Below are 26,100 nucleotides of genomic sequence, written 5' to 3'. Positions count from 1 at the left end.
TTAAGCCCTTATACACAAGAGTCATCTTTGTACGGGCTCCACCTTTTTAAAACCCCATTTCAACAAATATAACCAATGGCTGATGGAGCCACACTGCCATGCAACAAGGTGACACGGGGAGTTGAAAAGTATAACATACTCTTGTGATCTTTCCCAAAATTTACCTTCCAAAGGTTGCCCTGCAATGAAACAGTTCACGTACATGGTGGTAATAATTCCAATAAGTCGTCTATGGACAAACTTGAAATATTAACAAGATTTGAAGAGTTTTTTTCCCATTAAAAACATAACCTGTCAACATAGGAACGGGTTTCACAAATAAATCTTTGGTACTACTGCTGTACCAAAAATTCAGTACATCCCATCAATGAAAATATTACATGTCAGCTAAAATTCTTTTTTTTTTTCTGTCAAATTTTTTCTCTCTCCTCTGATATGTAACTCTCATTGATAAGATGCACTAAATCTAGATACAGCAGTAGTACTAAAGATTTATTCGGGTTTCACTAAATTTAAACGGCAACTATATCATTTTCCTCAGAATCATTTGTTAATAATGCAAGTGGGGGAAGTAGTATGCGTATATGCAGCCACATTGCACGCGGGTTCATGCAAATAAATGCACAAAATGACAAGAACAGCATGCAGTACAACAATTGACTTGCTGAGCAAGGAAAAGAGCTACAAAGAATTACTAAACATTGAAATAAAAAAAAACGGTTGCATAAATTCACAATTACAGCACAAGCTAATTCTGCCCTATTATATAAAATGAAAGGAGCAAAACTTTAGGTAGCACAAAAAACACCACTCCAATCCCCATATCTTGGTCCGCAAATTCCGCTTACAGCAGACATTTTCTGCAATGCAACTGACTTTCCCTTACTTGTTAAAGAATATTCCCTTCTTCTTTCCTCTCCTTTTCTCCCCAGCCTGCAGATGCTGGAAAATCAGAAGAAACCTTAAATATGTTCAGCCACCGGCTCAACGCTTAATATAAAATATTTTATGCTAGGAACCAATAAAAAAATTGAAAAACAAATATAAAAGTACATGTACAATAAATGAAGTGAAGTGATATTTTGGCTTTCCAATACAATCCTAAGAAGTGAAGCAATAAGTCAAGATTCAAGGACAGGTCCGAATCATATAACCTTACAAAGCTCAATTGACTTCAAATTAAGGAATCTAACAAATGCTAGTTTTTTCTTGTTTCTAAATCAGTTACAGTAGTGCTTACTGTAAATAATATTGACTGGCTAAATTAAACAAAATTTATGATGGGAAACTAATGCTCTACCAGCTTCTCTCCAAACCCAACCCCCCCTTCTCTTTTTTTGTCTCTATCATGTGTTGGCAAGGGTGCATGGGGCACATGCAGTAGTTAGGCAAGAGAGAAACAGATTTAGAATCATTTATAATATAATCATATGCCAAGTAAACATAAGGGCAAAACGAAAAAAGTCTAGTATATAAACTATTGACATTTATATTAATAAGTAGTGCATAAAGTAAGTAGCCAATTTATTACCCTATGGATGAATAATCTCAAAGTGAGTACAATAGTGTCTCTCGCACTGCAAAAGGAGCAGCATAAATAACATTATCAGAAGCAGAAGCCAAAAAAGGAAAAACATTACGAAATAGACAAGAATCAGTACATTGCAACCATTCAAAAACTTGACATTGGGTACTTCTCTTGCTTAATTTTTTTTCATGCTTACAGATTAAAAAATAATAGTTCCAAATGCATTGTAAACAAATAAATATATTACAAGTTCTTAACTTCTCTAGAAACTTTACTAATAATCTTTACTGCTTGAAGTTGCACATAGGGTCAGACACTAGGGAGTAGGGATCTGAACAGTATTGTTGTTTGACATAGATTTGCTGACCATCAAGAAATATAACCTTATATTTGTTACAGTATTATAAAGAATATCTTCATCATTTTATTGTAGAAAAAAATAAACCCTCATATTCAAGGTTAAAAACGTATTTGCATTTGTTATTTATGACAAACAGAAGTAAGAGCTAAAACTACTACTACTCAAAATTGCAATGAATTTTGGATGGTGAAGATTACAAAAGCACACAAGGACATCTACAAAAGAAAAACTCTAATCTTCTGCTCGTGATCTTTATTGCATTCATAGATTGACACAGAAGTAACCATAAACAAAGAAGGCACACTACAAAAGTATATTGGCTACTGAATATGAAGTCCCATGTATAGAATGCTGAGGGCACCAAAGATCTATGACCCTCTGCCATATGCCCTTCTATCCTACACATTTACTCAATTGCGGTAAAACCTAACAGCATCCAAGAATTCCTCTGAAAAATGATTCCATTTCCATAAATAAACATTAATAAATACTCAATTTAAAAGGAAAAAGAGAAATGGTTTTCCACTTAATATTAGCAGATAAGAACACGTAGCACAACTAGATAGCGGAATCTCTGGAAGGGATCATTATTTCATTCGATGCTAAAATATTTGCACATGGAACATTATAATGCATGCAACTTAATCCCTTTTGTCAGTTTGTGTGACAAGACAACTGTAAGAATACTTACCTACTGACATCTGTTGAGTTGTTTACTGCTCTTAACAGATGCTCAGTGCCATTGGAACCAATTATAACAAATTCTGAAATATGTCCATATGGAATCACAACCTACAACAGTAAATGCAGAAGATCAAAAAATCAGCTAACCACTCAAGACAAAATCTTCCATATAGTTCAAAACATACAAAGACAACACAGTTTTCAAAGTATATCATGGAAACCCTGCTAGCAACAACATTAATTAGCTGTCGTTAAATACAACATGTCTTGAGTTTTGATAGTGACTTTTTTAATATTTTTAGTTTTGTTATTGAGAAATAAACACGGCTTTTTTTACCTTTCTTGATATCTATCCGGTGATATAACTCAGTTCTTCAAACAAAGCTCAGAAAGTTCAACAGACACTCACAAATTTTGCAATACCATAAATTTTACAACTTTAATTGAACATTAGATATAGGTACTATTACCGAGAAATAAACAAGGTCCAGAAACGATCTAATTGTCAAATTCATGAGCTCTTTTTGGTTTTCCACATACCTATATGGTTAGATAATTCATTTCATCCAACACAACTCCAAGTTGAACAGACAATCACATAGTTTGCAATATCATGCTTCTTACAACTTTATAGGCAGTCTGTAATTATAATCCAACAAAATGTTATATATCCTCAAACAAAACCAATTGCCATTTGCATAAGCACGGGGTGTTTTTCACAATGTTATAACTACAATTCTCAACTAGGCCACACTGCCAGACCATGAGACTATTAGTTTCTTCCATGATTTAGGTTATATAAATTGTTAGAGATATGATATATAAAAACTATTAATGTTGCCTTCACTTAATAACTAAAACTTTTGGGTTGAATTGGTTCTTTACATGGTATCACCAAGTGGTCACGATCACGAGTTTAATATTCACCACCTCCGTTTTTTAATAAAAAATTTCAGCGCACATGCTTCAATCCTGAAAAGGCTCTTTGCGTGATGGGCCTATGAATTATCCATGTTTTAATCCCTAAAGGGTTCTTGATGTGGTATACCTGTGTGCATTGTTCACACTTCAATTTTGTAAGGCTATTGGCGTGAGGGGGTGTTTTAGAGATATAACATATAAAAACCACTAATGAGGCATTTACCTAATAGCTTAAGGCTTTGGGTCGAATTGGTTCTTTACGTATAATACAAGGAATTTTGACATGATGAAATGATAAAGAGAAATTTGTGCTTATAAGCAGAAAGGGACATTTCAGTGAATGACTCCAAGAAATTCTTTTACTTTATTTCCTTAAACCAATCAATAACTTCACCATAATTCCAGCTAGCCAAAATCTTCACACGGAATATCAAAGAACAAGACATCATACAGTGGTGGACGGTGAAAATTTTTCTGTGATTACAACTCCGTTTGGTCCTTTGATACTGCAACCTTCCTTCTTAATGGCCAATGTGGCTGGTTCCCATATATCAAGATATCCAGCCTGTAATATCAAGCCAAAAATATTTACAAAACTGATTGATTTCTTCATAAAGAAGACTGATAAGTAAAATAAGATTGACTCTATGATACTCAAAGGAAACTAACAACAATTAAGAAAACTACTTTCATTGAATTACCGAAAGAAAAACTTTGTATGAAGCATGCCCACTATAAAAAGCCTTCTCTATGTGGCTCTGCATTTCGGGATCTGAGAAAAAATAACGAAAGAGAATAACTCAATAAACTATTTTAGGGGCACACCAAGATTTGCAGCCCCAAAAAGGAACGAAAGAATAGAGACCAGAGAAAGCTATATCACATAATTGAAATAAAGACAACCAGCATGACACATCCATAGCAGATAAGTTGGTTTAGATTAAATTGTTTTTCATTTTTAACTCTTTTCTTGGGACAGTATCTTCCTCCTTATTCGTAATATCTTTCTTTCTTTCTAATAATTTTTTTTATTAAATTATTTACTTTTGATAACTTCAGCACAATGAATGCATAAAATTTGAAACTATACCCCTCTTTTTCATACGACGTATTTGCCTCAAGTATTAACCAAATAAACAATATACTAACTCACCATTTGAAATTGTCCAACAACCTTTATGGCACTATATCACCTCAAAGAACATCTGATGTTGTATGAGTAGTGAATTAAAAAAGTAAACCTCAAATTAAAGATGTCAGAACACTCACTGTTTTATAAATGCTCTAGTGGGCATAAAGCCACACCAATTTCTTTCTCACAACAACCATGAATCCCTTTTATATATTCTTCCCCTTTTCAACAAAATAGATGTGACAAATGATAGGAGCTTATCCCAAAAAAGACTATAGTAGATTACTCTTATGCACAGCACTTCAAAATTACTGAAAAATTCACAGAAAACTTGCAATCATTTGCTGTCTATTTAACAAGTAACACGGATGGCAGCAACAGCTAAACTTCCATTTCAAAAACATTAATTATGATAAAGGTACTCACCACAAGTGATCTTTTTGTTATCATTGGCAAAAACCTTCACAGGTTCTCCCTATAATCACAAAGAATGAGATTTAGTATAAAATAAAGACAACCATAACCCAAAAACCAAACTCGGTCTAACTCGATTTACAAAGCACACATTTATGAATTGTGTTTTAGCTTCCTCTACGTTTCTGAAGTTGTTTCTGAAGTTACGTATTAAGCATAGCGCTCTGTTGAGCAAAGAGCTCATTGAGCCATTGTGTTGTAGGGCAATATTGAAAAATTGAAGTATAGAACTCTTTTGTTTTGGATAAAAAATATGTAATATAATTCAAAATAAAAATTATACTGAAAAACTTAACTTGCAATTAAATAGAAGTATACAACTATCTTTACCTACTCCCAAAATTAGGCAAATTTAACATATACTATTAGAGATATGATATAAACCATTTATATGTGTTTTAGCTTCCTTTACGTTTCTGAAGTTGTTTCTGAAGTTACGTATTAAGCATAGCGCTCTGTTGAGCAAAGAGCTCATTGAGCCATTGTGTTGTAGGGCAATATTAAAAAATTGAAGTATAGAACTCTTTTGTTTTGGATAAAAAATATGTAATATAATTCAAAATAAAAATTATACTGAAAAACTTAACTTGCAATTAAATAGAAGTATACAACTATCTTTACCTACTCCCAAAATTAGGCAAATTTAACATATACTATTAGAGATATGATATAAACCATTTATATGTCTTCCACCTAGCCACTTAAACTTTTGGAATAGTTAACTCGTGACATAGTATCCAAGCCTCTATGACCAATTATATAAAATCTGATCATTGTTTTCCTTATTCTTCTAATAATAAGTTGAATTTTAGTACAAGGTAGGTAGGCATGTCAATTGTCCAAACTTTAAACCCAAATGACTCTTGCTTAAGGGGCGTGTTAGAAATGTAATATAAAACAATTCATGTGTCTTCACCTAATAGGTTAAGCTTTAGGTATAGTTAGTTCATAACATGTACTGTCATCCATTTCACTAAAAGAAGAAAAAATCTTCATGAAAAGTACATTTCAAAGTGTATTATAGAAAAAGTGTTAGGTGAAACTGGAGTCCAGAATATGTCAGGTAAAAACCAAACATATGCCGAGTCTTCACTATTGAGTCAATTCCTCCTTGGGTCCAGAGTTTCACATTTCAGCAACTTTCTTTTTCAACACAAAAACAATGGGCTTGCAGAGGGAAACAGAGAGGTTCTTGACAAAGGCAACTGGAATGACAAGTGAAACTGAACTTCACATAGGTGACAGGAAACACAGAAGATGACCAAAAGCTTTAACTACTGACTCTGATGACTTCTCATAATAATAAGTACACATTTGCCAAAAAAATTGGCAAACAGAAAAATAAAAAAATAAAACAAGAAGGAGAATGGTTGAGGCAAATAGATAGAAAAAACAGGGTACCCATCAGAAGTGTCAAAGGCAGATGGGAAGTTGGAGAGTAAATTTTGGCAAGAACTTGCCAATATACTCTTCTCATGAGCGTCGAACTTGAACAGAATAATGGTATGATTTTCACTAAATTCTATAGTTTTTTTAATTATTTAAACATTTTTGCATCCTCAACCCAAATGTTTGGCGAAACATTGCTTGGATTGCCCCCAATGCGCAATATAGAACTGTACAAATTGCACGCACAAGGCCTGGGTATGATGAAAGGCTCAAAGCTGGAGAGATTTTATCCCCTGCTTATTCTTTTTTCCTCTCAAAATTAATAAGATTCACTATCACAGAGTGCTACAGAATTTTCAATCTACTCAAGCACAGGATGCTAATGATGCCAGCATGGTTGTTAAAACGTAGTGTCGAAACATAAAAACAAACGTTTCTACGATTTTTTGACCAAAAACGTGTCGAAACGGAAGTAGAAACGGGATCTGGGTCGAAACAGTTGAAACTCAGTAAACTCGGTTGAACTCGGCGAGTTTACCGAGTTGACTCAGTTCTAAAAAAAATAAAGAAATCCCTGTCATTGCATCGTTCTTCTTCTTCACCCAGTTGCAGCGCTGCAAACATCACCATCTATCTTGTAGTGCTGCGTTGTGCTTCTACTCGTGTTGCTGTGCTTCTGCCTTCAGCTCAATCATAGTCACTGCAATTGTTCACAAGCACCCATCTTGTAGAATCCCTTTCAATGGTCCACTAGTTTTGCCTAATCTTGCGCTTAAAAGTATGCCCCTTTCCATCTTTTCGCTTTCACTGCTGTTATTACTTATCATTCTCAGCGTGATTTATCTTCCTATATTATTAGCATTTTTCACTTACATAAATGGTTAGAAAATAAGTTATATTTCATTCTATATACGTGTACATGACTATCACCTAATTGAATGCATTTCTTTTTTTCTTTTTTTACTACTTGAATGCCTTTCTTAGTTTTTTTACTACAAATTATAATTGTTAGAATATACTAAAAACATTGGTTGAAAGTTGTTTTATAAATTATAAATTATAAATTATAAATTATAATACCATTCTATATAATAAAAATTGTTAGAATATACTAATTATAAATTATAATTCCTTTCTATATATTGGTGTATTTTGGTTTTATATATGTTGGATATATATATATATATATATATTTTTTGTTCGTAGTAAACTCTTACGTTTCGTTTACGTTTCACGATTTTACGTTTATGCTCACCCCAATGGTAAAAGAATTTCTAATTCAGCTGATAAACAAAGTAATCCGCATGCCCATATACAAAAATATAACTGTTAGAATATCTATAAGATATCTTATAATAATATGATTATATCTTCAAAATAGTTTAGAGTATCTTAAATGATCTCTATGGTGTGGTTTCCATATTCGTAAAACATTTCATGATTTGTTTCCTTATTTTAAGAGTCCACTATTAGTATAAATAAGGGTTATTACTTATAATTTGTTTCACATTATATGACATTGATCACAACAATATCAATATAATTTTATTATTTCTAAGTATTCGTTTTCCTCCCTCTATGCCTAAATCCTTATAATTTCAACATGACATCAGAGCAGTATCATCCTCCGTGACCTATTCCGTCACTATTCCACTATCGAGTTCCCTAAAATCCAAAGTGTATCTAGTCAGCCCACCCATTGTGGTTTCAGGGCCGAATGTTGTTGAACTCATGGTGCTCTTGCTCCATCGCCGCTAACGAATCTGCATCGTTTAGAAATCCTTATGCAACTTGTGGAACTACTCCAATGTCATGAACAACACAACAATGAAGGGTCCTTACCTTGAAATCAAAGGCATAAAACCTCACATGCACCGGCATAAACAGCTCCACCTTCATAACCCTAGTCTTTATCATGACAACATGGATCGACACCACCACCCTCACCAACATCACAATAAAGCTAGTTGCTATGTGGGTCCCAAGCCTATCACGCATCACTCCATCTCTGTCTACGTATCTCTACCTTTTTCTTGGTAAGTGTCAAACAAGAAGGGTAAGGAATGGCTTCCTTAGTAATACCAATTAGGGCTTTGAATCCTTGACATGAAGTGTTGCAATAGGCAGATACAGGAGATGTTTACGTCTTTGGTTCCCTGGACTTGGGTTGCAGCTGTAGCATGGAGAATAACAGTGGAGTTTTAAGGATGAAGCCCACAACTGAAGACTCTATCCAAAATCTTGAAAAGGTCACACTCAAAGCGGAGTCTTCCTCATTCACATGATCTATGCATATGTTCAATATGTCTTTTGGGGTGCTTTTGATTAGGTCAAAAGCAATTTACATGCCCAAGCCTTTCTCTCTCGTATATCATCAAAATATGTGTCATTAGGTGCATCAACATGTGTAACACATTCCCCTTGTGTTGATAGAGTATCTAGGTAGAAAAATTTTAATGTGCTTTCTGGAAATCAACCTGAAGACGAAGTACACTTGGGTATTTTGAAAAAATGATCAGGAATGTGATGGTGGAATTCACAGGAATTTGATCTGCTCAGCACCCAAGTCTTTGTTATGCTTCCATTGGTCTTGTACTATTGTGTGGCATCCTTGAATTCAGTTCTGCTATATGGAAAACCAAGCAGCTACTTATCTAGGCTGGAAGCCAAGTTCTTGGGCTGTGAAGGAAACTGAAAAAGTGTAGGAAAGTGAAAGAAAATGATAGAACGAGATAGGAAAGGTTGAGCGAAAACTGAACTGCATTCATATTATTCAATCTATTGATCTGATACAGTATACAAGTATTTATAGGTGTAGCAGCTACGAGGCTGAACAGAAACAAAAAAACAGAACTCAACTAATCTCAACAGAATCAGTTATGATTCTAGTACAGGGAGAAGCTCCCCTGTATGTGAAAAGTACAGAAACTGATAGGAACTGACACCATATGACTATAGACCATGTAATATGCAATACACATGCAACTAAGCAATTATAACAGTATGACACTCAGGCAATATGTCTTACAGCCCGTGAACTAGATCACTCGGCTCCCACAATCAAAAACTGGTCTATTTCTGGATGCAAAATGTCCTCTCTCAAGATTTATCCCCACATTGTTTGTCTCTTTTCCGATGGCAACATAGCATTGAGGGGGAGAAATTTGGAAGATGCAGTATAGCCAGCCATTCTTTGTCCCAAATCTAGTCTAGCCTTGCTGGTCTTTGTCCAAGATGCAGTCCGTCCCCATCAATATTTGTCAAGATGCAGTCTGGCCCCGCCAGTCTTTGTCCAAGATACGCAGTGTGGGCCTATTGGCTTTTATCCTAAATACACAATTTGGCCTTGCCGACCTTTGTCCCAAATGCAGTCTAGCCCCGTCAGTCTTTTTCCCAGTTGTGGTCTTGCCCTGTTAGTCTTTGTCCCATGTCTTGGATGCAATGTGGCCCCATAGATCTTTGTCCCAGATACGGAGTCTCACCCAAACAGTCTTTGTCCCAAATGCAATCTAACCACGTCGATTTTTGTCCTAGATTATATTGTTGGGCTATTTTTCCTTTTTAAAGGTTTCTTTTATATTAGAAACGTAAAATAAACCCATTCATATGCCTTCACCTAGAGCTTAAGCTATTGGGAGAGTTTGTTCAGGACATAATATCTAAGACTATGATCAAATGATCTAGAATTCGATATTCACCCCATTCTTCTACTAAAAAATTAAATTTAAGCACAAAGTAGGTGAACCTATATATTGTCTGTGCCAAATGGCTCGCGTGAGGGGCATGTTAGAAATGTAATATAAAGTCATTCATATGTCTTCAACTAAAGCTTAAACTTTTGGGAGAATGATAGAATATGTAAAAGATATCTTATAATATTATAATTATATATTAAAATAGTTTCGGGTATCTTAGATGATCTCTTAGGTTTGGTTCCCATATTTTTATATTTCATGATTTGTTTCCTCATTTTAGGAGTCTGCTATTAGTATAAACAGGAAATTAGTTTATCTTACGTTACATATTACATCATTAGTAAGGTGAGCCTGTATATTGTCTATGCCAAATGGCTCTTGTGTGAGGGACGTGTTAGAAATGTAATATAAAGTCATTCATATGTCTTCAACTAAAGCTTAAACTTTTGGGAGAATGATAGAATACGTAAAAGATATCTTATAATACTATAATTATATCTTAAAATAGTTTAGGGTATCTTAGATGATCTCTTAGTTTTGGTTCCCATATTTTTATATTTCATGATTTGTTTCCTAATTTTAGGAGTCTACTATTAGTATAAACAGGAAATTAGTTTATCTTACGTATTACATCATTTCACATAACTCCACTTATGTGTGCTTACATGCATGGCTTGTCCCAAGCCAGGGTAAAGGAGGAGGGTTGGCGTCAAGTGAAGTAAGCCGGCCGTAAAAAAAAAAAAACAGCTATATTTATGAGATAAACCCTTAAAAAAATTTGTTAGGGCATACCCCTTCATAACGACGCGTTGCATCGGACCCCGGGTGTAGCAAAAAATAGGCAAGGGGCTGCATCAGATCCCGAATGTAGTGATAAATGGACTAGGGTCCTTGCCCAAAGGCAAGGCGCCACATCTTCACCCGGATTTGGTGACAAGTATGTCAGGGTCCCAATAAACAGATAAAGTTCAAGGAAAGAATGTTTCATGAAGGACCATGGGAGTTTGATGGAGGAGCAAATGAAATATGAAATGAGATGGCTATGTATATCAAAAATGTGGGAAGGAAGGTGTTAGGAGAAAGCAAAGGAAACGTGGTGGTGGAATGAAGAGGTGCAGGAGGCAATTAAACAGAAGAAGGGATGCTTTAGATATTTGCATAAAAGTCTTAATGATGAGAACTAGCAAAAGTTTAAATTGGCTAGAAAAAATGCTAAGAAAGCAATGCGATAAGCTAGAGGCAAGGTTTTCGCCAATTTGTATAAAAATCTTGGGAGCAAGTGTGCTGAAAAAGGTATATATAAACTTGCAAAAATGAAGGATAAGAAAAGTAAAAAATTCACCCAGGTTAGATGCATCAAGGATGAAAATCAAAAACTTTGGTAAGAGATACAGAGGTAAAAGAAAGGTGGATGAACTACTTTAACAAGCTATTTAATAGGGATGGCGATAAAAGCGAGGTGGATTTGGAGGACACTTACGATGTTTTGAATAGAAGATTTGTGCACAGAATCAAAGCACATGAAGTTAAAGGAAACTTCAAAGAAAATGAAGACTAGTAAAACTTTGGGACCAGATAGTTTGCTTATTGAAGTGTAGAGAGACTTGGGGGATGTGGCAATAAATTGGCTAACCAATATTTTCAATAAGATTATTCAAACAATAAGATGCCTGATGTATGGAGGAAAAGTATGTCTGTGTCTATTTACAAAAACAAGGGAGATATTCATAATAGAGGCATTATACTATGAAGTTGTGGGAGAGAATTATTGAACATCGCTTGAGGAGAGAGACCAAGATCTCTGTAAATCAATTTCAATTTATGCCAGGAAGATGTACCATGGAAGCCATTTTCTTGATACGACAATTAATGGAGAGATATCAAGAAAAGAAGCAGTACATATAGTGTTTAGAGATCTTGAGAAGGCATACAATAAGGTTCCAAGAAAGGTTCTATGGTGGATTCTTGAGAAGAAAAAAGCACCATCAAAGTATGTAGATGCAATCAAAGACATGTATGATGGTGCTACTACATGTGTGAAAATTTGTAATAGAACATCAAGTTATTTCCCTATCACATTAGGTATACACCAAGGCTTTACTCTAAGTCTTTACCTCTTTACTCTAGTTATGGATGAACTAGCAAAAGATATTTAAGAGGAAATGTCATGGTGTATGCTTTTTGCGGATGATATTGTGCTTATTGATGACACCAAAGCTGGTGTTAATACAAAACTAGAATTGTGTATAAATACGTTGGAGTCTAAATGATTTATATTAAGCCGAAGTAAGACTGAGTATATGAAGTATGAGTTTTCTCTGATAAGAGATGGAAATCAAGATTTTGTGCATCTACTTGGACAAGAGGTATTCAAGAAAGATGTTTTTAGATATCTGGGATCAATTTTGCAAAAAAGTGGAAAGAATAATAAGGATATATATCATAGAATCAGAACAAGGTGGACTAAGTGACGTAGTATCAGGATTTTTGTTTGACCGCAAAATTCTTCTTAGGCTAAAAGAAAAATTTTATATAACAGCAACTACAATGTTATATGGAGCTGAATATTGGCCAGCACATAGGCAACATGAGGATAAAATGAGAGTTACGGAGGATGTTAAGGTGGATGTGTAGTAATACGAGAATAGATAAGATAAGAAATGAATATATTCGACGAAAGATAATAGTAGTACCGGTAGCTAAAAAGATGAGAGAACATAAATTGAAGTGGTTTGGGGGGTACGTAATGAGTTCAAGACTGCTAGATGCTCTTATAAAAACAAAAGTTTGTTACTGTTGAGATATATAGTCCCACATTGGTTGTATGTGCAACTAATGTGAAGTTTATAAGGCCTTGGGCACTCCCACCCTTTGAGCTAGCTTTTGGGGTGGTGACCTCAAGGTTCTTTACATAGTATCAGAGCCTCGTGTTCCGGGTTCGATCCTTACCGCCCCCCACTTTCTTACCCAATAGCTTAAGCTTTTGGATTGAATTGGTTCTTTACATGGTATCAGAGCGTTCGAAATCTCACCGCCTCCCACTTTCTTTGTAGTGGAATTTCCACATATAGGTGGGCTTGTATGTTGTCCACCCTTCAAGCCCAGTGGCCCCCCGTGTGAAGGGCCGTGTTGAGAAATATAGTCTCACATTGGTTGTATGGACAACTAATGTGAGGTTTATAAGGCCTTGGGCACTCCCACCCTTTGAGCTAGCTTTTGGGGTGGTGACCTCAAGGTTCTTAACAAGTGCCCAAGACCTTATAAAGGCCACATTAGTTGCCCACACAATCAATGTGGGACTATATATCTCAACACGCCCCCTCACACGAGAGCCCATTGGGCTTGAAGAGTGGACCATGCAACAGGCCCAACCTACCTGTGCTAAGAAACGCCACAAGAGAAAGTGGGGAGCGGTGAGATTTCGAACGCTCTTATACCATATTAAGAACCTTGGGATACAATCAATGTGGGACTATATATCTCTATATGTTTGAGTTAGCATTTAGAGTGGTGTATCCCAAGGTTCTTTACATGGTATCAGAGCCTCGCCGCCCCCCACTTTCTCTTGTGGCATTTCTTAGCACAGGAAGGCTGGGCCTATTGCATTGTCCACTCTTCAAGCCCAATGAGCCCTCGTGTAAGGGAGCGTGTTGAGATATATAGTCCCACATTGGTTGTATGTGCAACTAATGTGAAGTTTATAAGGCCTTGGACACTCCCACCCTTTGAGCTAGCTTTTGGGGTGGTAACCTCAAGGTTCTTTACTCTTACTAAGAGCTTGACACAAAGAAAGGAAGAGGTAGAACATAACTTACTTGAGAGAAAGTAGTAAAACAAGACTTAATGGAGTGGGATATAGATTGGCGGACGGTGTGTCTTATGACGGATTAGATAAAAGCTATTAGCATTGTAGAGGGTTAGACCTGTTTTTCTTCCTATGTTTCAAATGGTCCCTTTTTAGCCTTTTTCCTCTTTATTTCCCTCTCTTTCTCTACCGTCCTTCGTCTCCTTTTTTTTTAATTTCTTTCCTTCTTTTCTTTTATTTATCTTTTCCTTTCAATCTTTTTTCTCTTATTTATTTATTTATGTTTTTATTTTTCTTTATTTTACTCTCTCTCTCTTTTTGTGTTCCTCTATTTCTTTTTCTTTTTTTCCTTTTTTTTTCTTATTCTTTTTGTCCTCTTATATATCTTTATTTTCATTTTATTTTAATTTAATTTTCCTTTTAATTGTTTACTGCTATTTTATATATATATATATATATATATTTAAATTTTATTTTTATCTTTTATCTCAATCTTTTCGTACTTTTCATTTGGGTTCATTTACCACCCACTCCAACTAGCTTGGGATAAAAATATTGCTGATGTTGATGTTAATTACACCATTTCACATCCTTCACAACAATATCAACATAATCTCATTCTTCTGAGCATTTGTTTTCCTCCCTCTAAACCTAAAACCCTATAATTTCAACAACAATACAAGTTGATGTTCATATTGCTTTCAGAATTACATAGAAAACTTTAAATGACTAAACCTATGACAATCTAACCCACTCTAATCTTTGCCGTCTATTCATGCCAAATTCTCGTGCAATTTGTTTCAAGGGATTATCAAGTACAATGCTCTTGGAAAGAAAGACAAAGATTCGACTATCTTTTGTCACCAAGAGCACTCACAAAACAAGGAGAATAAAATAGGCACAAATTTAATGTGGTTCGACCTACAGCGAACTATAGGGCAACTTCCAGAGACAATATATCAATAAAGATTGCAATGTGTAGTTCCCCCTTCCACCAGAACTTTCCTTGAAATTCTTAACTCCTTCTTGGATCACACCGTTGGCTTTTCATGACAGGTTGTATTTCAGACAAAGCCCATAACTAAATACAAGCCACTTTACAACAATTAAAATCATTTTTTGCATACATTCATAAGACTGCCATTATGGTAAGAGAAAAAGTACCTTGCGCTTCCTGTTATCCAGAGGCTGGACTTCAATGGCAAGTAATGTATCAACATCATCAGCAGTGATAAGATAGTTGGGCTGCTTTGCCCCTATATTTATGAACAATGATTATGATTGAGTTCATCATGCAAGGATGGAAGAAAAGGAGAACATAATCTCAAACAGAAGTATAACAATACCCTCAATATAATTAAAGGAACCATCTTCCAAATGTCGAATCCACTGGCAATCCAACAAGAGGGGACACAAAAGGCAATGTCAAATGCTTATGACATATATCTAACATTAATACTATATAATGAAAAACACTTAAAGGAAATAAAGTAATAAGAAACAAGTTCCAAATTATAAAATAATAAAATGCACCTCAAAATTACAACTAGTGGTGCCATGGATGGAGTATCCGCATGCCTGAAGTTCCCTTCCTGGAAGAGCTTCTCCTGAAATTTGAAGGCTCTCTATAGCTGGTAATGGATCATCATCTGCAGCTGAAGAATGAATTATTCAACTTGGAATAGCCAAAAGCAAAGCTCTGAATATTTAGTAAAGCTCAAAGGTCATTAATTCTTACCCTCAGAAGACGAAGGTTCTTCAAGAACTGGTGGTAAATAAGGAGAAAATGAGGAATTTGGATCATCTACGGTGGTTGTATAAGGAGGGTTGCCTGAACTCCAGTTAGTAGATGTTTCTCTGTCACTATGATTTCCATCTCCATCAGGATCATCCACTTCACTGTTGCTCACAGGGTCACGAAATGTGACTTGTTTGTTAAACATCTCCTCTCCATAATGTGCTGGTAGAGTATCACCCTGAGTAACCACCAGGTGGGTGGGTGCATCATGGGCTGAAGAATTCCTGTGAAATGGCCAATATATTTGAGCAAAGATGCTATTTTCTAACAGCCCAACGAATGTCAAATTTTATCACTCCTTTACCAATACTAAATCAAGTATCACAAAACTCAAAAATTCATATTTCCAGCCTCCTGGGGGTGAACTTTAGTTCAACTTAAGGAACTGATAACATAGCAGATAATGGAAAGAAGAGAATCATATCAATAAGGACTTGTTTTTATATGAAAAGACCCAGTAATATATCACAGTCCTTCTCAAATTGTAAGAGACAAAATGCAAGAGAGAATTTTTATTTTCAACAAGAAGCTGCGACAGACCACATGGATTCAATGTGCTATGGAATAAGCCATTGTAGATAAATATGTTTATCTCAATCAAACAGGAATTCATTTTGTCTATATCGGAACACCCAAGGTATCAGAACAATATTATCCCATCTTGAGCACCTATTACTATTGAGGTTCCCTAACAAAATTAACTTATCCACTTGAGTCAAATGGAAGGGAACAGCATCGCATGCATCAGGACCACTTTAACAAAGATTCCATGAAAACAGAACCCACCAATACATATTCAGTTCAGAGTAGCAGTCTCCATTTGATCAGGCTCACCTGCTTGCAAGAGGTGAATATCTCCCCAAACCATCAGCATCAACATTCGTTGTTACCCCACCACCTAAGCCACTCTGGTGGGGACCCAATATTCCCCAATCAGTGCCTCCCTGAGCATCAACAGAGACCTGAGTCCTTACATGGGAGTACATATGCTGAGGTACTAGTTCAAGGCCATTTTTATTCTGATAAAAATGGTAATATTTAGATTTTTATTTAAGGAAAACAAGGAAAAGGGACAAAATCGCAAAATGACCATACTGAAGTTGCCAAAGGTGCACCAATCGAGTGAGATGATTGTGTAGCAACATTTGCATGGTTCATATCTGAACGCCAAGGTGTCAGTTGATACTGAGACTCCTTTAGTTTCGACTGCAACAAAGAACAAATATAACTGATAAACCCAAATCTCTAGAAAAAAAGGGAAATATAAACATTCGAAATTTTGAGAATATCCAGTCCAGTTAAACTTTAGCACTAATTCTATTGAAATACCATATCAAATCATAATATTGTATACAGAAATATAGAGCACCCAAGCATCTTCCCAACATACCTCAGTGAGAAGAAGTTTTTCCTGCAAATGTTTAAACAAAACCTGCCAAAAAGCAGAATTCACTGAGAATTCAATATAGGTGCGGTCCTAGAATTCGGAAGAAAACAGACAAAGGGACAGCTTTCAGTGTCACCAATATGACCTTTTATACAGAGCTTCAACAAAATTTTCCATGTGAGATATCAACCAACTGCTTGAGAAAAAGTGGGGCCAAAATTTAAATTTTTTTACACCCCACCACAAAGAATGGAAGAAAAAACAAATAGTTTTGCAAAATTTTATTTATTCCATCATGATTCGCACATCAATGGAGATGATAGAAACAAATAAATCCAGTAGAAAATACAACACAGCCCACGTATGATGCTAATTTTAGATGACATCAAAATATCAAAAGAGGGGGAAAACTTGTCTTCAATGGTAGATTGGCAGTTACCTTCGCTTATATTACTATTGAGCAAAAAAATTGAGTTTTAGAAGTCAAAAGAACGCACATGTTTGGATTATGCTATTTATTTATTTATCTTCTTCTCTAATTTACTTTTTCCCTCTTATTTTTTTTCCTCTTATTTAATTATTATTTTTCTCTCTTATCTATTTTTATTTTAATTTATTTTCTTTTTCTTTTCCCACAATCTTTTCTTGCTTTTTATTTGAATTCATCGCCCGCCAACCCCAACTATTTTTGGATAAAGACATTGCTGATGTTAACGCAGTTGCGCTCAAAAAAGCTTTTCAGCCTAGAGCTCTCTCTTGAGCATTTTCATTATAAGCTTTTCTAAATGCAAAATATGCTAATCCAAACAAAAAAGACATTTGAATTAAGTATTACTATTTTTTTTTGGAGACAAGTATTACAATTTTGAAATTCACATATAGTAGTAAAAATAAATATTTTGGAGGTTTTCACAAGACTAGAACCCAAGAAAATCTAAACCAAGATGGCCTCAGTGCGCCAATTCCTTGCCCTTGTTACTATCCGACACTGGCCACTTTTACATCTTGACATTAAGAACGTTTTCTTACATGGTGATTTGCAGGAGGAAATTTAAATGAAACAACTGCTCGACTTTGTTGCTTAGGTAGTCTGGGTTGGTATTCAAATTCTGCAAATCATTACATGGCTTGAAATAGTCACCTTAAGCTTGACTTAGCCGCTTCAATTCAATTGTTCAAGCATTTGGTTTAACCCGTAGTAAAGTTAATTTTGTTTCCTATCAACACATTCTCTTGATCAGTACATCTATCTTCTAGTCTATGTTTATGACATGATCATCTCATCGCTATCATTGATCAAATTGGGATTGAACAACTGAAACATAACTTGTTCAACTAGTTTCAAACCAAAGATCTTGGCAAGCTCTGTTATTTCTTAGGCATTGGAGTGGCACAATCTAGACATGGCATCTCCATCTCTCAAATGAGGTATACCTTGGATATCTTATAGGAAATTAGCATGTTGGGGTGCAAGCCTGCTGATACAACTATAGATGCTAATGTCAAACTATTAACTGAACAAGGGTAGCCACTAATAAATCCATGCAGTTATCGGAAACTAGTAGTGAAGTTAAATTATCGCACTACAACAAGACCAAATATCTCTTTTGTAGTTAGTGTAGCCAACCAATTCCTTGACTCTCCATGTGATTCTGTTGGACCCCTAAAATGGGTTTATGAACGTAGGAAGAAGCAGAATAAAGATAAAGGCCATAGTGATCAGCCCATTGCATTGGCAGATTCGGACAAGCAACCCATGACAGTAAATGTGCAGGCCATGGCAGATTCGTTGGGTGATCAACATCAGCCCATTGCTTCTTCGGGTGGCCAAGGCTTGGTGAAACAGATAGTGCTGGCTGTTGAGAAGAAAAGCACTGCAAGAGAGTTTGTTATAAAAGAGCACATGTGGCAAGCGTTGAATGGGGCATACCATGTGGGAGGGGAATGGGAGAAGGGAATCAGTGGCTAAATAGGAAAAAGGGAGTAAGGGAAGTTAGTTAGAAAGTTTGTAAGAAAAGTATGGGTAGCTTGATGGGGAGTGGGGTTTTCTTCCTCGTTGAGAGTAACCATTGTTAGTAGTTGAGTATTTTACTGGTTCAGTATTTGTAATTTCCTTCAAGGTGTCTCAAGCGGTCCGTTGTCAGTAGTCCATTCTGAGTACTGTTATATTGTTGAGCGTTAATCACTGTTTGTAAGAACTCAATTGCAATTCAAGTTTTAGTATATTTTCCTGTTTATTATCTGTTAATCTTCTGGTGCCAACAGATTCCCATTGACATGCCAGGATTCTCCAACACATCAAAGGTGCACCAGGCAAAGACTTATAATACGAAGACAAGTATCATATGGAGGTTTGTGGCTACACAGATACCGATTGGGCAGGACCCCCTTCAGATAGGCATTCCACTTTAGGCTATTGTGCCCTCTTTGGGGGAAATTTCATTTCTTAAGCAAGAAGCAAACGGTGGTAGCTAGATCAAGTACAGAAGCTAAGTATCGAGCAACCTGTGAGCTTATCTGGTTAAAAAAATTAATTAAAGAACTGCAATCCTTTAATCCAGTCATTCATGAAAGAACCAAGCATATAGAAATTGACTATAACTTGGTCCGAGAAAAGATTTAGTTTGGGGAGATCAAAACAACTTTCGTAAACTCTCATGATCAACCTACAGATAATTTCACAAGGCTCTTAGAGGTCCCTGGGTTGACTATATTTATGACAATCTTGGAGCGTACAATATATACCCACTAGCTTGAGGGGGAGTGTCAAAATATATATATATATATAAGATATTTGTATATTTGTACCACATTGTGTAAATAGTACCCAAGCCCATATAACTCATTATTAGAAGTAAAATCCTTTTGTGGTCTGATTAGACACAGTTCCTCAATTTCAAGTTATTCCATATCTTACCATTCAAAATTCAGAATTCTTATTCCATTTTACTACTCATCTCTATTGTATTAGGAAAATATCTGGTCTTCAAGCATTGCATATTCTATTACTCTAATTCAACAAATTCTTCTTTTATTCATATATAATCATATTAAGAAAAGAATAAAAAATCCAGTAAAATATATTAAATAAAACGAGGAAAAGATAAGTGAGATTCATGGAATATCTTTGACTGCCCTTCACAAATATAGTTTAGTTTCAAAGGTTTTTCCTCTTTGCAGCATTGAAGGAGAGAAGAAATGCTGAAATTAATCCAGGTGTCATATTCTTAGGTTATACTTGAAAGTGTTTATGCAAGGGTGGCAGCATAACTTATTTCAAAAAGGAAACAGCTCAAAGCTGACCTTGACATTGCTAACAATTGACTGGGCATCAGGAACAGGTGGCTGCAAGGCGTATTCTGCAAGAAGAGGCAGCAAAGATGAAACAAATGTTGATCTTTCTTGCTGTGCATCCTGACAAGGAAAAGAAAAGGCGAATATTTAAATTTAATTCAGAAAACCCAAAAGAACAAGTTACTACTCAAAGATATTCACTCAAAAATATTTAAAGCAACAAAATTATCATGCACAATTCAACATAATACACCAAACCAGTAACAAGTGGAAACACAAAAAATAACCTGCAATGCATATGTAAGACGTATATTTTCTTCAATTATGTCTTGTCTATACGATAAAGCTTTTGATGCGGCATCTACAAGTTCTTGTTGCTGCTGATCAAAGGCCTAGCAGCAATATTACACACAATTTATATAAGCATAATCTCAACCAAATAAAAGGAAAAAAGAAAAACGAAAATAAAGATACTTAAGGAATTTCATTATGACTTCAAAAATATTCATATACCAGACGCATATATGCAATGCGCTTTTCCAAGACATATTTTTCATTGCGTATTTGTGCTTCCTATCATGGAAAATTCATCAGTCACCATAATGGACATCAAGCAAAAGATCTATAGATCACAACTTCAAAAAAAGATATTTTACACCTTTTACCTTTACAGAATAATCTGCAAGATGTTTCTTTAATAGAATGATCTCTTCTTCATGTTCCCGAATCTTAATGGCCAGATCCTAAATACTTACACATATGACTCCATAAATATCAAGCTATGATTAAAGATGAAATTTTAGAACTAAAGGCGGTACCTGCTTCATTAGGGTATTAGAATTATTCATTTCAGCCATTGGCATCAAGCCTTGCCTAGGTGAATTAATTCGGGGATCAAGGTCTCCTTCCAGTAGATGCCTATGACAAAGATAGGTTTCTAAAATTACTCAAGTCCTTCTTCAACACCACTTAATACTTACATATAGAATAAATATGGCATCACATTGTAGCTCTAACAATATAATTGATATTTGATATCACATACCTGCTTGGAGATATTGACCTTGTAGATGGTGAAGACAACTGAGAGTGGCCAGTATTATCCACAGGCAGCTGATCATTTGGCAGTACTCTCAATGTTCCATTTATTTGACTGTTCTCAGAATAGTAAACTGAATTGCTTCTGGCTGCATCATTTTTACATTTGTTATTGGTGGGCGAATAGTTTACCATTTACTAATTTATATCATAAAAGAGGCCCCTGTACCATTGAGCATATATACTCGATTACCTGATGATGAAACTGATTGACGAGCTTCATAAGATCCATGACCCTGCTCCTTCCATGGAGCAACCAAACGAGATTTTTGATCCACTGACTCACTGAGTTTCTGTCAAGAGGTGTAAATTGCACACATGAGATTTTAGTGGTTTTCTTTTTAATTGTTGTTTTTAAGAACGATATAATATACTCCTTTTTACTAGTACCTTGTCTTTCCTCTCTCAAATAATATTTAGTCTTTTATCCAGGAAAAAGGAAAGTGTACATTTTCCCAATGTCATAAATCATGGGAAAAGGAAAAAACATTCATCAAAATGAATGGATGATAAAGTTTTAAAAATCAAAGTTTAGGGAAAGATGTTGCTTTATGGAGTAGACATCTAGATTTTGCAACTGAAGTACATAATTCAATTCTTCATCCGCTTAATGCCATTACAGCATATGCTTGGAAATAGGCACTTCTTCAAATACAAGAACTACTCCCACATTGTGACAGTTACTGTCCCTTGCTCCAAACAGTTATTGATAAATTCACTCAGTTGCCTAGCTGGTCTACCATAGTAACCATCTCAAGTCCATACAGGCTCCAAAAAAGCATCACTGCCTATCTTGGGTTCATTTTACAAATTGATTAGGATTTTGATGGGCATGTCACACATAATTCAAGCTGTGTGGATGAAATGGAAAAATGTTTCAGAGTTTATATGTGATTTGTGGTCACAAAACACCACTATCAAAACTCAAAGGAAATTTCAACCAAACAGCTATGAGACCAATGATGCTCTAACAGTGAATTTTGAGCAGCGAAGAATCAACAAGAGCAAAGAAATAAAAGTGTAGAGTAAGAATGACGAAGTGGATCCACAGTTGAGCGAACATATAAGAAAAGATAAGAATACAAATAACTGAATCCGAGAGAATATTCCAACTTCCTCTCAAATAGGATAAGCCCATTATTAAGCTGATTAATTATTCATGTAAATTTTCACTTTCAAAATTACTTCTGCTAAGTGAACTGCATATCCATAAAATTAGAAGACAATACTGGTATATGTTGAGGGATTGGGCAGCTTTACTCCTTTGAAGGTTTTTTTTACTTCCTTGTTTATGTTTTCTTTTTCCGTTAAGGAGGACCACTTATCCTACTCTTTGTAACTATCTTCTCTTTGAGTTAATGGATTTCTTCTTTATCCAAAACACACACACACACACACACACACACATATATATAAACAATCTTGTCATTATTCTTATGCTCCCATCATCATTTCTCTATATTGGTAATCTAAGATTGTCCTAGAACCTATATCTTGGACATCCTAGAAATCCAAATAATGTCCTCAATTCTAGTGAAAAAGCTCCAGTTGGCAACTCCTACATTAGTAAAACAAAAGTCCAATTCAAATAGCAGAGAATCACAAAAGAATTGAGAAAAAAACTGCGCAATCAAATGTAAAAACTTTATAAAAAAAAGGTTCATATTTTAACATAGACAGAACCAATATGCAATAAATCGAGCAGATGTCATTACAGAACTTACATATTTTTCCAGTTCCTGAATTTTACTCAGAAGTTCAGACCTAAGCCGGCTATTCTCATCTACCTGTCAAAAGCAACATGTTACATCCTTAGCATCCCATCTTAAATCGTATGACATGAAAGATGCCACCATTTCGTTATACTAAAGTGAACTTACAACTGCAACTCTGAGTGACAGTACTGTTTTCCTTTATGAACAGAAGTTAAAATCTCATTGGTGGAACACAGCAGTCAAACCAGAAGAGGGAGACGGAGAAAGAAAGGGCGGCCTACCAACCAGGATTATATATTTTATTATCATACACAAGCCATACTCACTATCTCTACTGATAAAGGTTCCTAATGTCTCATGGACCCAAATTCAAGCATAAAAATAGGTTCCTTTTCTTTTCTTTTTTCATTTGCTAAATGCATGTCAGTAAATCGAGAGCCAAGCAAGCACTACAGCACATAGCATATTAAATAAGTCATAATCAAAACTTTGAAAACTTCAACCGTGTAGCACTACACTACACGTTAAACACACAATTTCGTATGCAAATAATGAAGAACATGCAGAACCAAACAATCATACTCGTAATTAAAAATGGAGCATGTGTTGAAACCAAAGTACCTGTTGTTTAATGGTGGCCTCGGCAGCTTCAACAGCCTTCATGACCTGATACAAGTTATCATTGTTGTTAGAAGAGAAGTTAGATTGATCACGCACATGTTGCTGACCGTGCTGGTTAATACCCAAGCCTGAGAATTTCTCAGCTAATTTCCCATCGTGACCATTCTCCATGCCCTTCTTGTCCAATCACCCCACAACAAGCAAAACCGACAAAGTATCACACCCCCAAATCAATCACCAATTATCATGAGCCTACACAGCTAGCTAGGGTTCTAAATTATAATCTTCACAAGCCACTTAGCATTTCCAACTCACTATTGAACCTTGTAACACTCTTTCGTCCAAAAAAAAAAAAAAAAGGTTCTCCTTAGCTACCCACAATCGAATCCCACCCTAGCAAACGTCAATACAATTGAACTTGCTGCATCAGAAAAGAGATCAATCACGCAACCAGAAATCTGGAGCGAAAAATCCGGGAATGAAGGGAGAAGAAAAAGGTAGAGGAAGTCGATTTTGGAATCAAGGAGGAAGGTTGGGTTTCAATTGCTCTGGAATTTGGAATGGAAGAAGAAGACTTTGAAAGTTTGAAACCCTAAAACAAGTGAAACAAGAAGAACAGAAAAAAACAAAAGGGTTGAGGAAATAAAGAATAGAATGATGACTGTGATGGTTATGAATATGAAGGATGAAAAGAGTGTGGTCACTGTGGTGTGGTGTGGTGGGTCTTAGGATTAGATTGGAATTTAGATTAAGCAAAGGTTTGAGTTGGCATTGTCCTCTATTCTCACTATAAAAACAGAGAAAGCTTCTTGTTTAGAACCCCGCCCCCCCTTCTTAATTATATTCATCTTTCTATTTGTTTGATTAATAAATGCATGCCATGTATTTGGCTCTCCCCAATTGGTTCCTTCCTTTTCCTCGTGATTACATTTCCACTTCAATCCTTTTTTTTTCCACAAATTAATAGATGCAAATTCTCATCATACTTCCTTTGGAGTGAAGTACAATCCACGGCTTCATGTTTCATGGATGGAAAGGTCGTCATATCATGCATCTCATGCTTTTATTTTCAAAGTGATTCAATTTTGCTTTGTATATTTCTAATATATTGTTCATAGAATTTGGTATGTAGATTTTAGATAGTGATTATTTACAGTTTAATGATGGGTGTTTTTTTTAAGAACAATACTTCTATACAAGTTATATACCATTATTTCGAAAATATTTATAAAAAAAATTATTCTTCACCCTCTTATGAAAGGATGTGGGCTACAACTTCTAAAAGGGAAAAAGAAATGAAACATGTTTGAGAATATTATTGTCATTAATTTAATTTAAAGAAGTTTTGGTTAGTTAGAATTCATATTACACGAATGGTCATGACTATATTTTAGGGGGAATCTATTAAGCTTATATAAAAATGAGTGAATTTCGCTAGCTTTTTTACTGTCTTCTCCTCACAACAGGACACACTTTTTTTTGTATTAGTGTGAGATAAAAAAAATTCTTATTTTCAACCAAATTCTAATTGTTAACAAAAAAATTATAAGCAAATCTTTCAATGGTACATGTTAAACAACTTGGATATTCAAAATAACAGTGAATTCCTATCAAATATTCTCCATCTCTTTTTCATTCCCATTACTTCTCTTTCCCTCCAACCTTTCAACAAGGTCACACATAAGTTCTAAGAAGGGTTATTTTAACCATAAAATCGGTTTGATAATCCCAACAAACTATTTTCTTTTGTATTATTGGTTCTGTAATGGTTGAAATTTATTTACTAAAGTTAATTTCAAAATGATTGGACAATTAATGTTAAATTTCCAATTATCGGGGTTTATTTATCGAAGTCAATCTCAAATAATTGAACCGTTAATGTTTTTGACATTACGTTGTCAAAAGCTTTAAACAAAAGATCATGTTATAAATGAGTTGACGAATCTAGTGGAGATCAAAGGATTTAAAAAAAACATAAGACAATTAAATAAAATAGGCACGTGTTATTTTGGGTTGAAAATATATATATGTGTGTATATATTGGATCTCTAATTATTATAATTTATTCACTGAAGTCAATCTTAAAGTTAAAGTTGAATTTTCAATTATTGGGATTTATTTATCAAAGTAACTCTTAAAATAATTGAACATTAATGTTTTTGACATTACGTTGTCAAAAGTTTTAAACAAAAGATCGT

General features: G+C 35.1%; 1 protein-coding gene across 5 annotated transcripts; it reads right to left on the bottom strand.

Moving 5' to 3' along the window:
• Positions 1-571: 571 nt before the first annotated feature.
• LOC133312304 (uncharacterized) lies at positions 572-24,608 on the bottom strand. 5 transcript variants are annotated; one of them, XM_061513475.1, is made up of 22 exons: positions 23,903-24,604; positions 23,291-23,353; positions 21,760-21,859; positions 21,514-21,655; positions 21,287-21,386; positions 21,134-21,211; positions 20,982-21,041; positions 20,756-20,860; positions 20,478-20,588; positions 17,178-17,264; positions 16,883-16,993; positions 16,622-16,806; positions 15,728-16,011; positions 15,523-15,644; positions 15,336-15,378; positions 15,154-15,245; positions 5,053-5,101; positions 4,196-4,266; positions 3,946-4,059; positions 2,581-2,681; positions 1,532-1,577; positions 572-933 (listed from the first exon to the last, which is right to left on the bottom strand). In XM_061513475.1, exons 1-22 carry the CDS (start codon positions 24,071-24,073, stop codon positions 883-885), a joined length of 2,286 nt encoding a protein of 761 aa, XP_061369459.1. In that variant the 5' UTR covers positions 24,074-24,604; the 3' UTR covers positions 572-882. The 5 variants fall into 5 exon arrangements, 4 of the variants coding, with proteins under 4 accessions (XP_061369459.1, XP_061369458.1, XP_061369457.1 ...); XM_061513474.1 differs by having other exon boundaries at positions 572-942; positions 15,523-15,638; XM_061513473.1 differs by having other exon boundaries at positions 572-942; positions 23,903-24,603.
• Positions 24,609-26,100: the final 1,492 nt, after the last annotated feature.

This window comes from Gastrolobium bilobum, unplaced genomic scaffold (assembly GCF_033153095.1).
Source record: "Gastrolobium bilobum isolate Gb01-03AN ecotype WA unplaced genomic scaffold, APGP_CSIRO_Gbil_v1 utg10651, whole genome shotgun sequence".
Lineage (NCBI taxonomy): Eukaryota > Viridiplantae > Streptophyta > Magnoliopsida > Fabales > Fabaceae > Gastrolobium > Gastrolobium bilobum.
This window is presented reverse-complemented; position numbering and strand designations above follow the sequence as displayed.

Excerpts from the sequence above, each read along its gene's own strand:
- LOC133312304 (XM_061513473.1), bottom strand. The coding sequence starts at position 24,073 with ATGGAGAATGGTCACGATGGGAAATTAGCTGAGAAATTCTCAGGCTTG. Across the intron at positions 15,379-15,522 it reads CCACTAGTTGTAATTTTGAG|TGGATTCGACATTTGGAAGA; the intron begins GTGCATTTTATT and ends TTGGATTGCCAG. Across the intron at positions 943-1,531 it reads TGAGATTATTCATCCATAGG|CATCTGCAGGCTGGGGAGAA; the intron begins GTAATAAATTGG and ends CTGATTTTCCAG.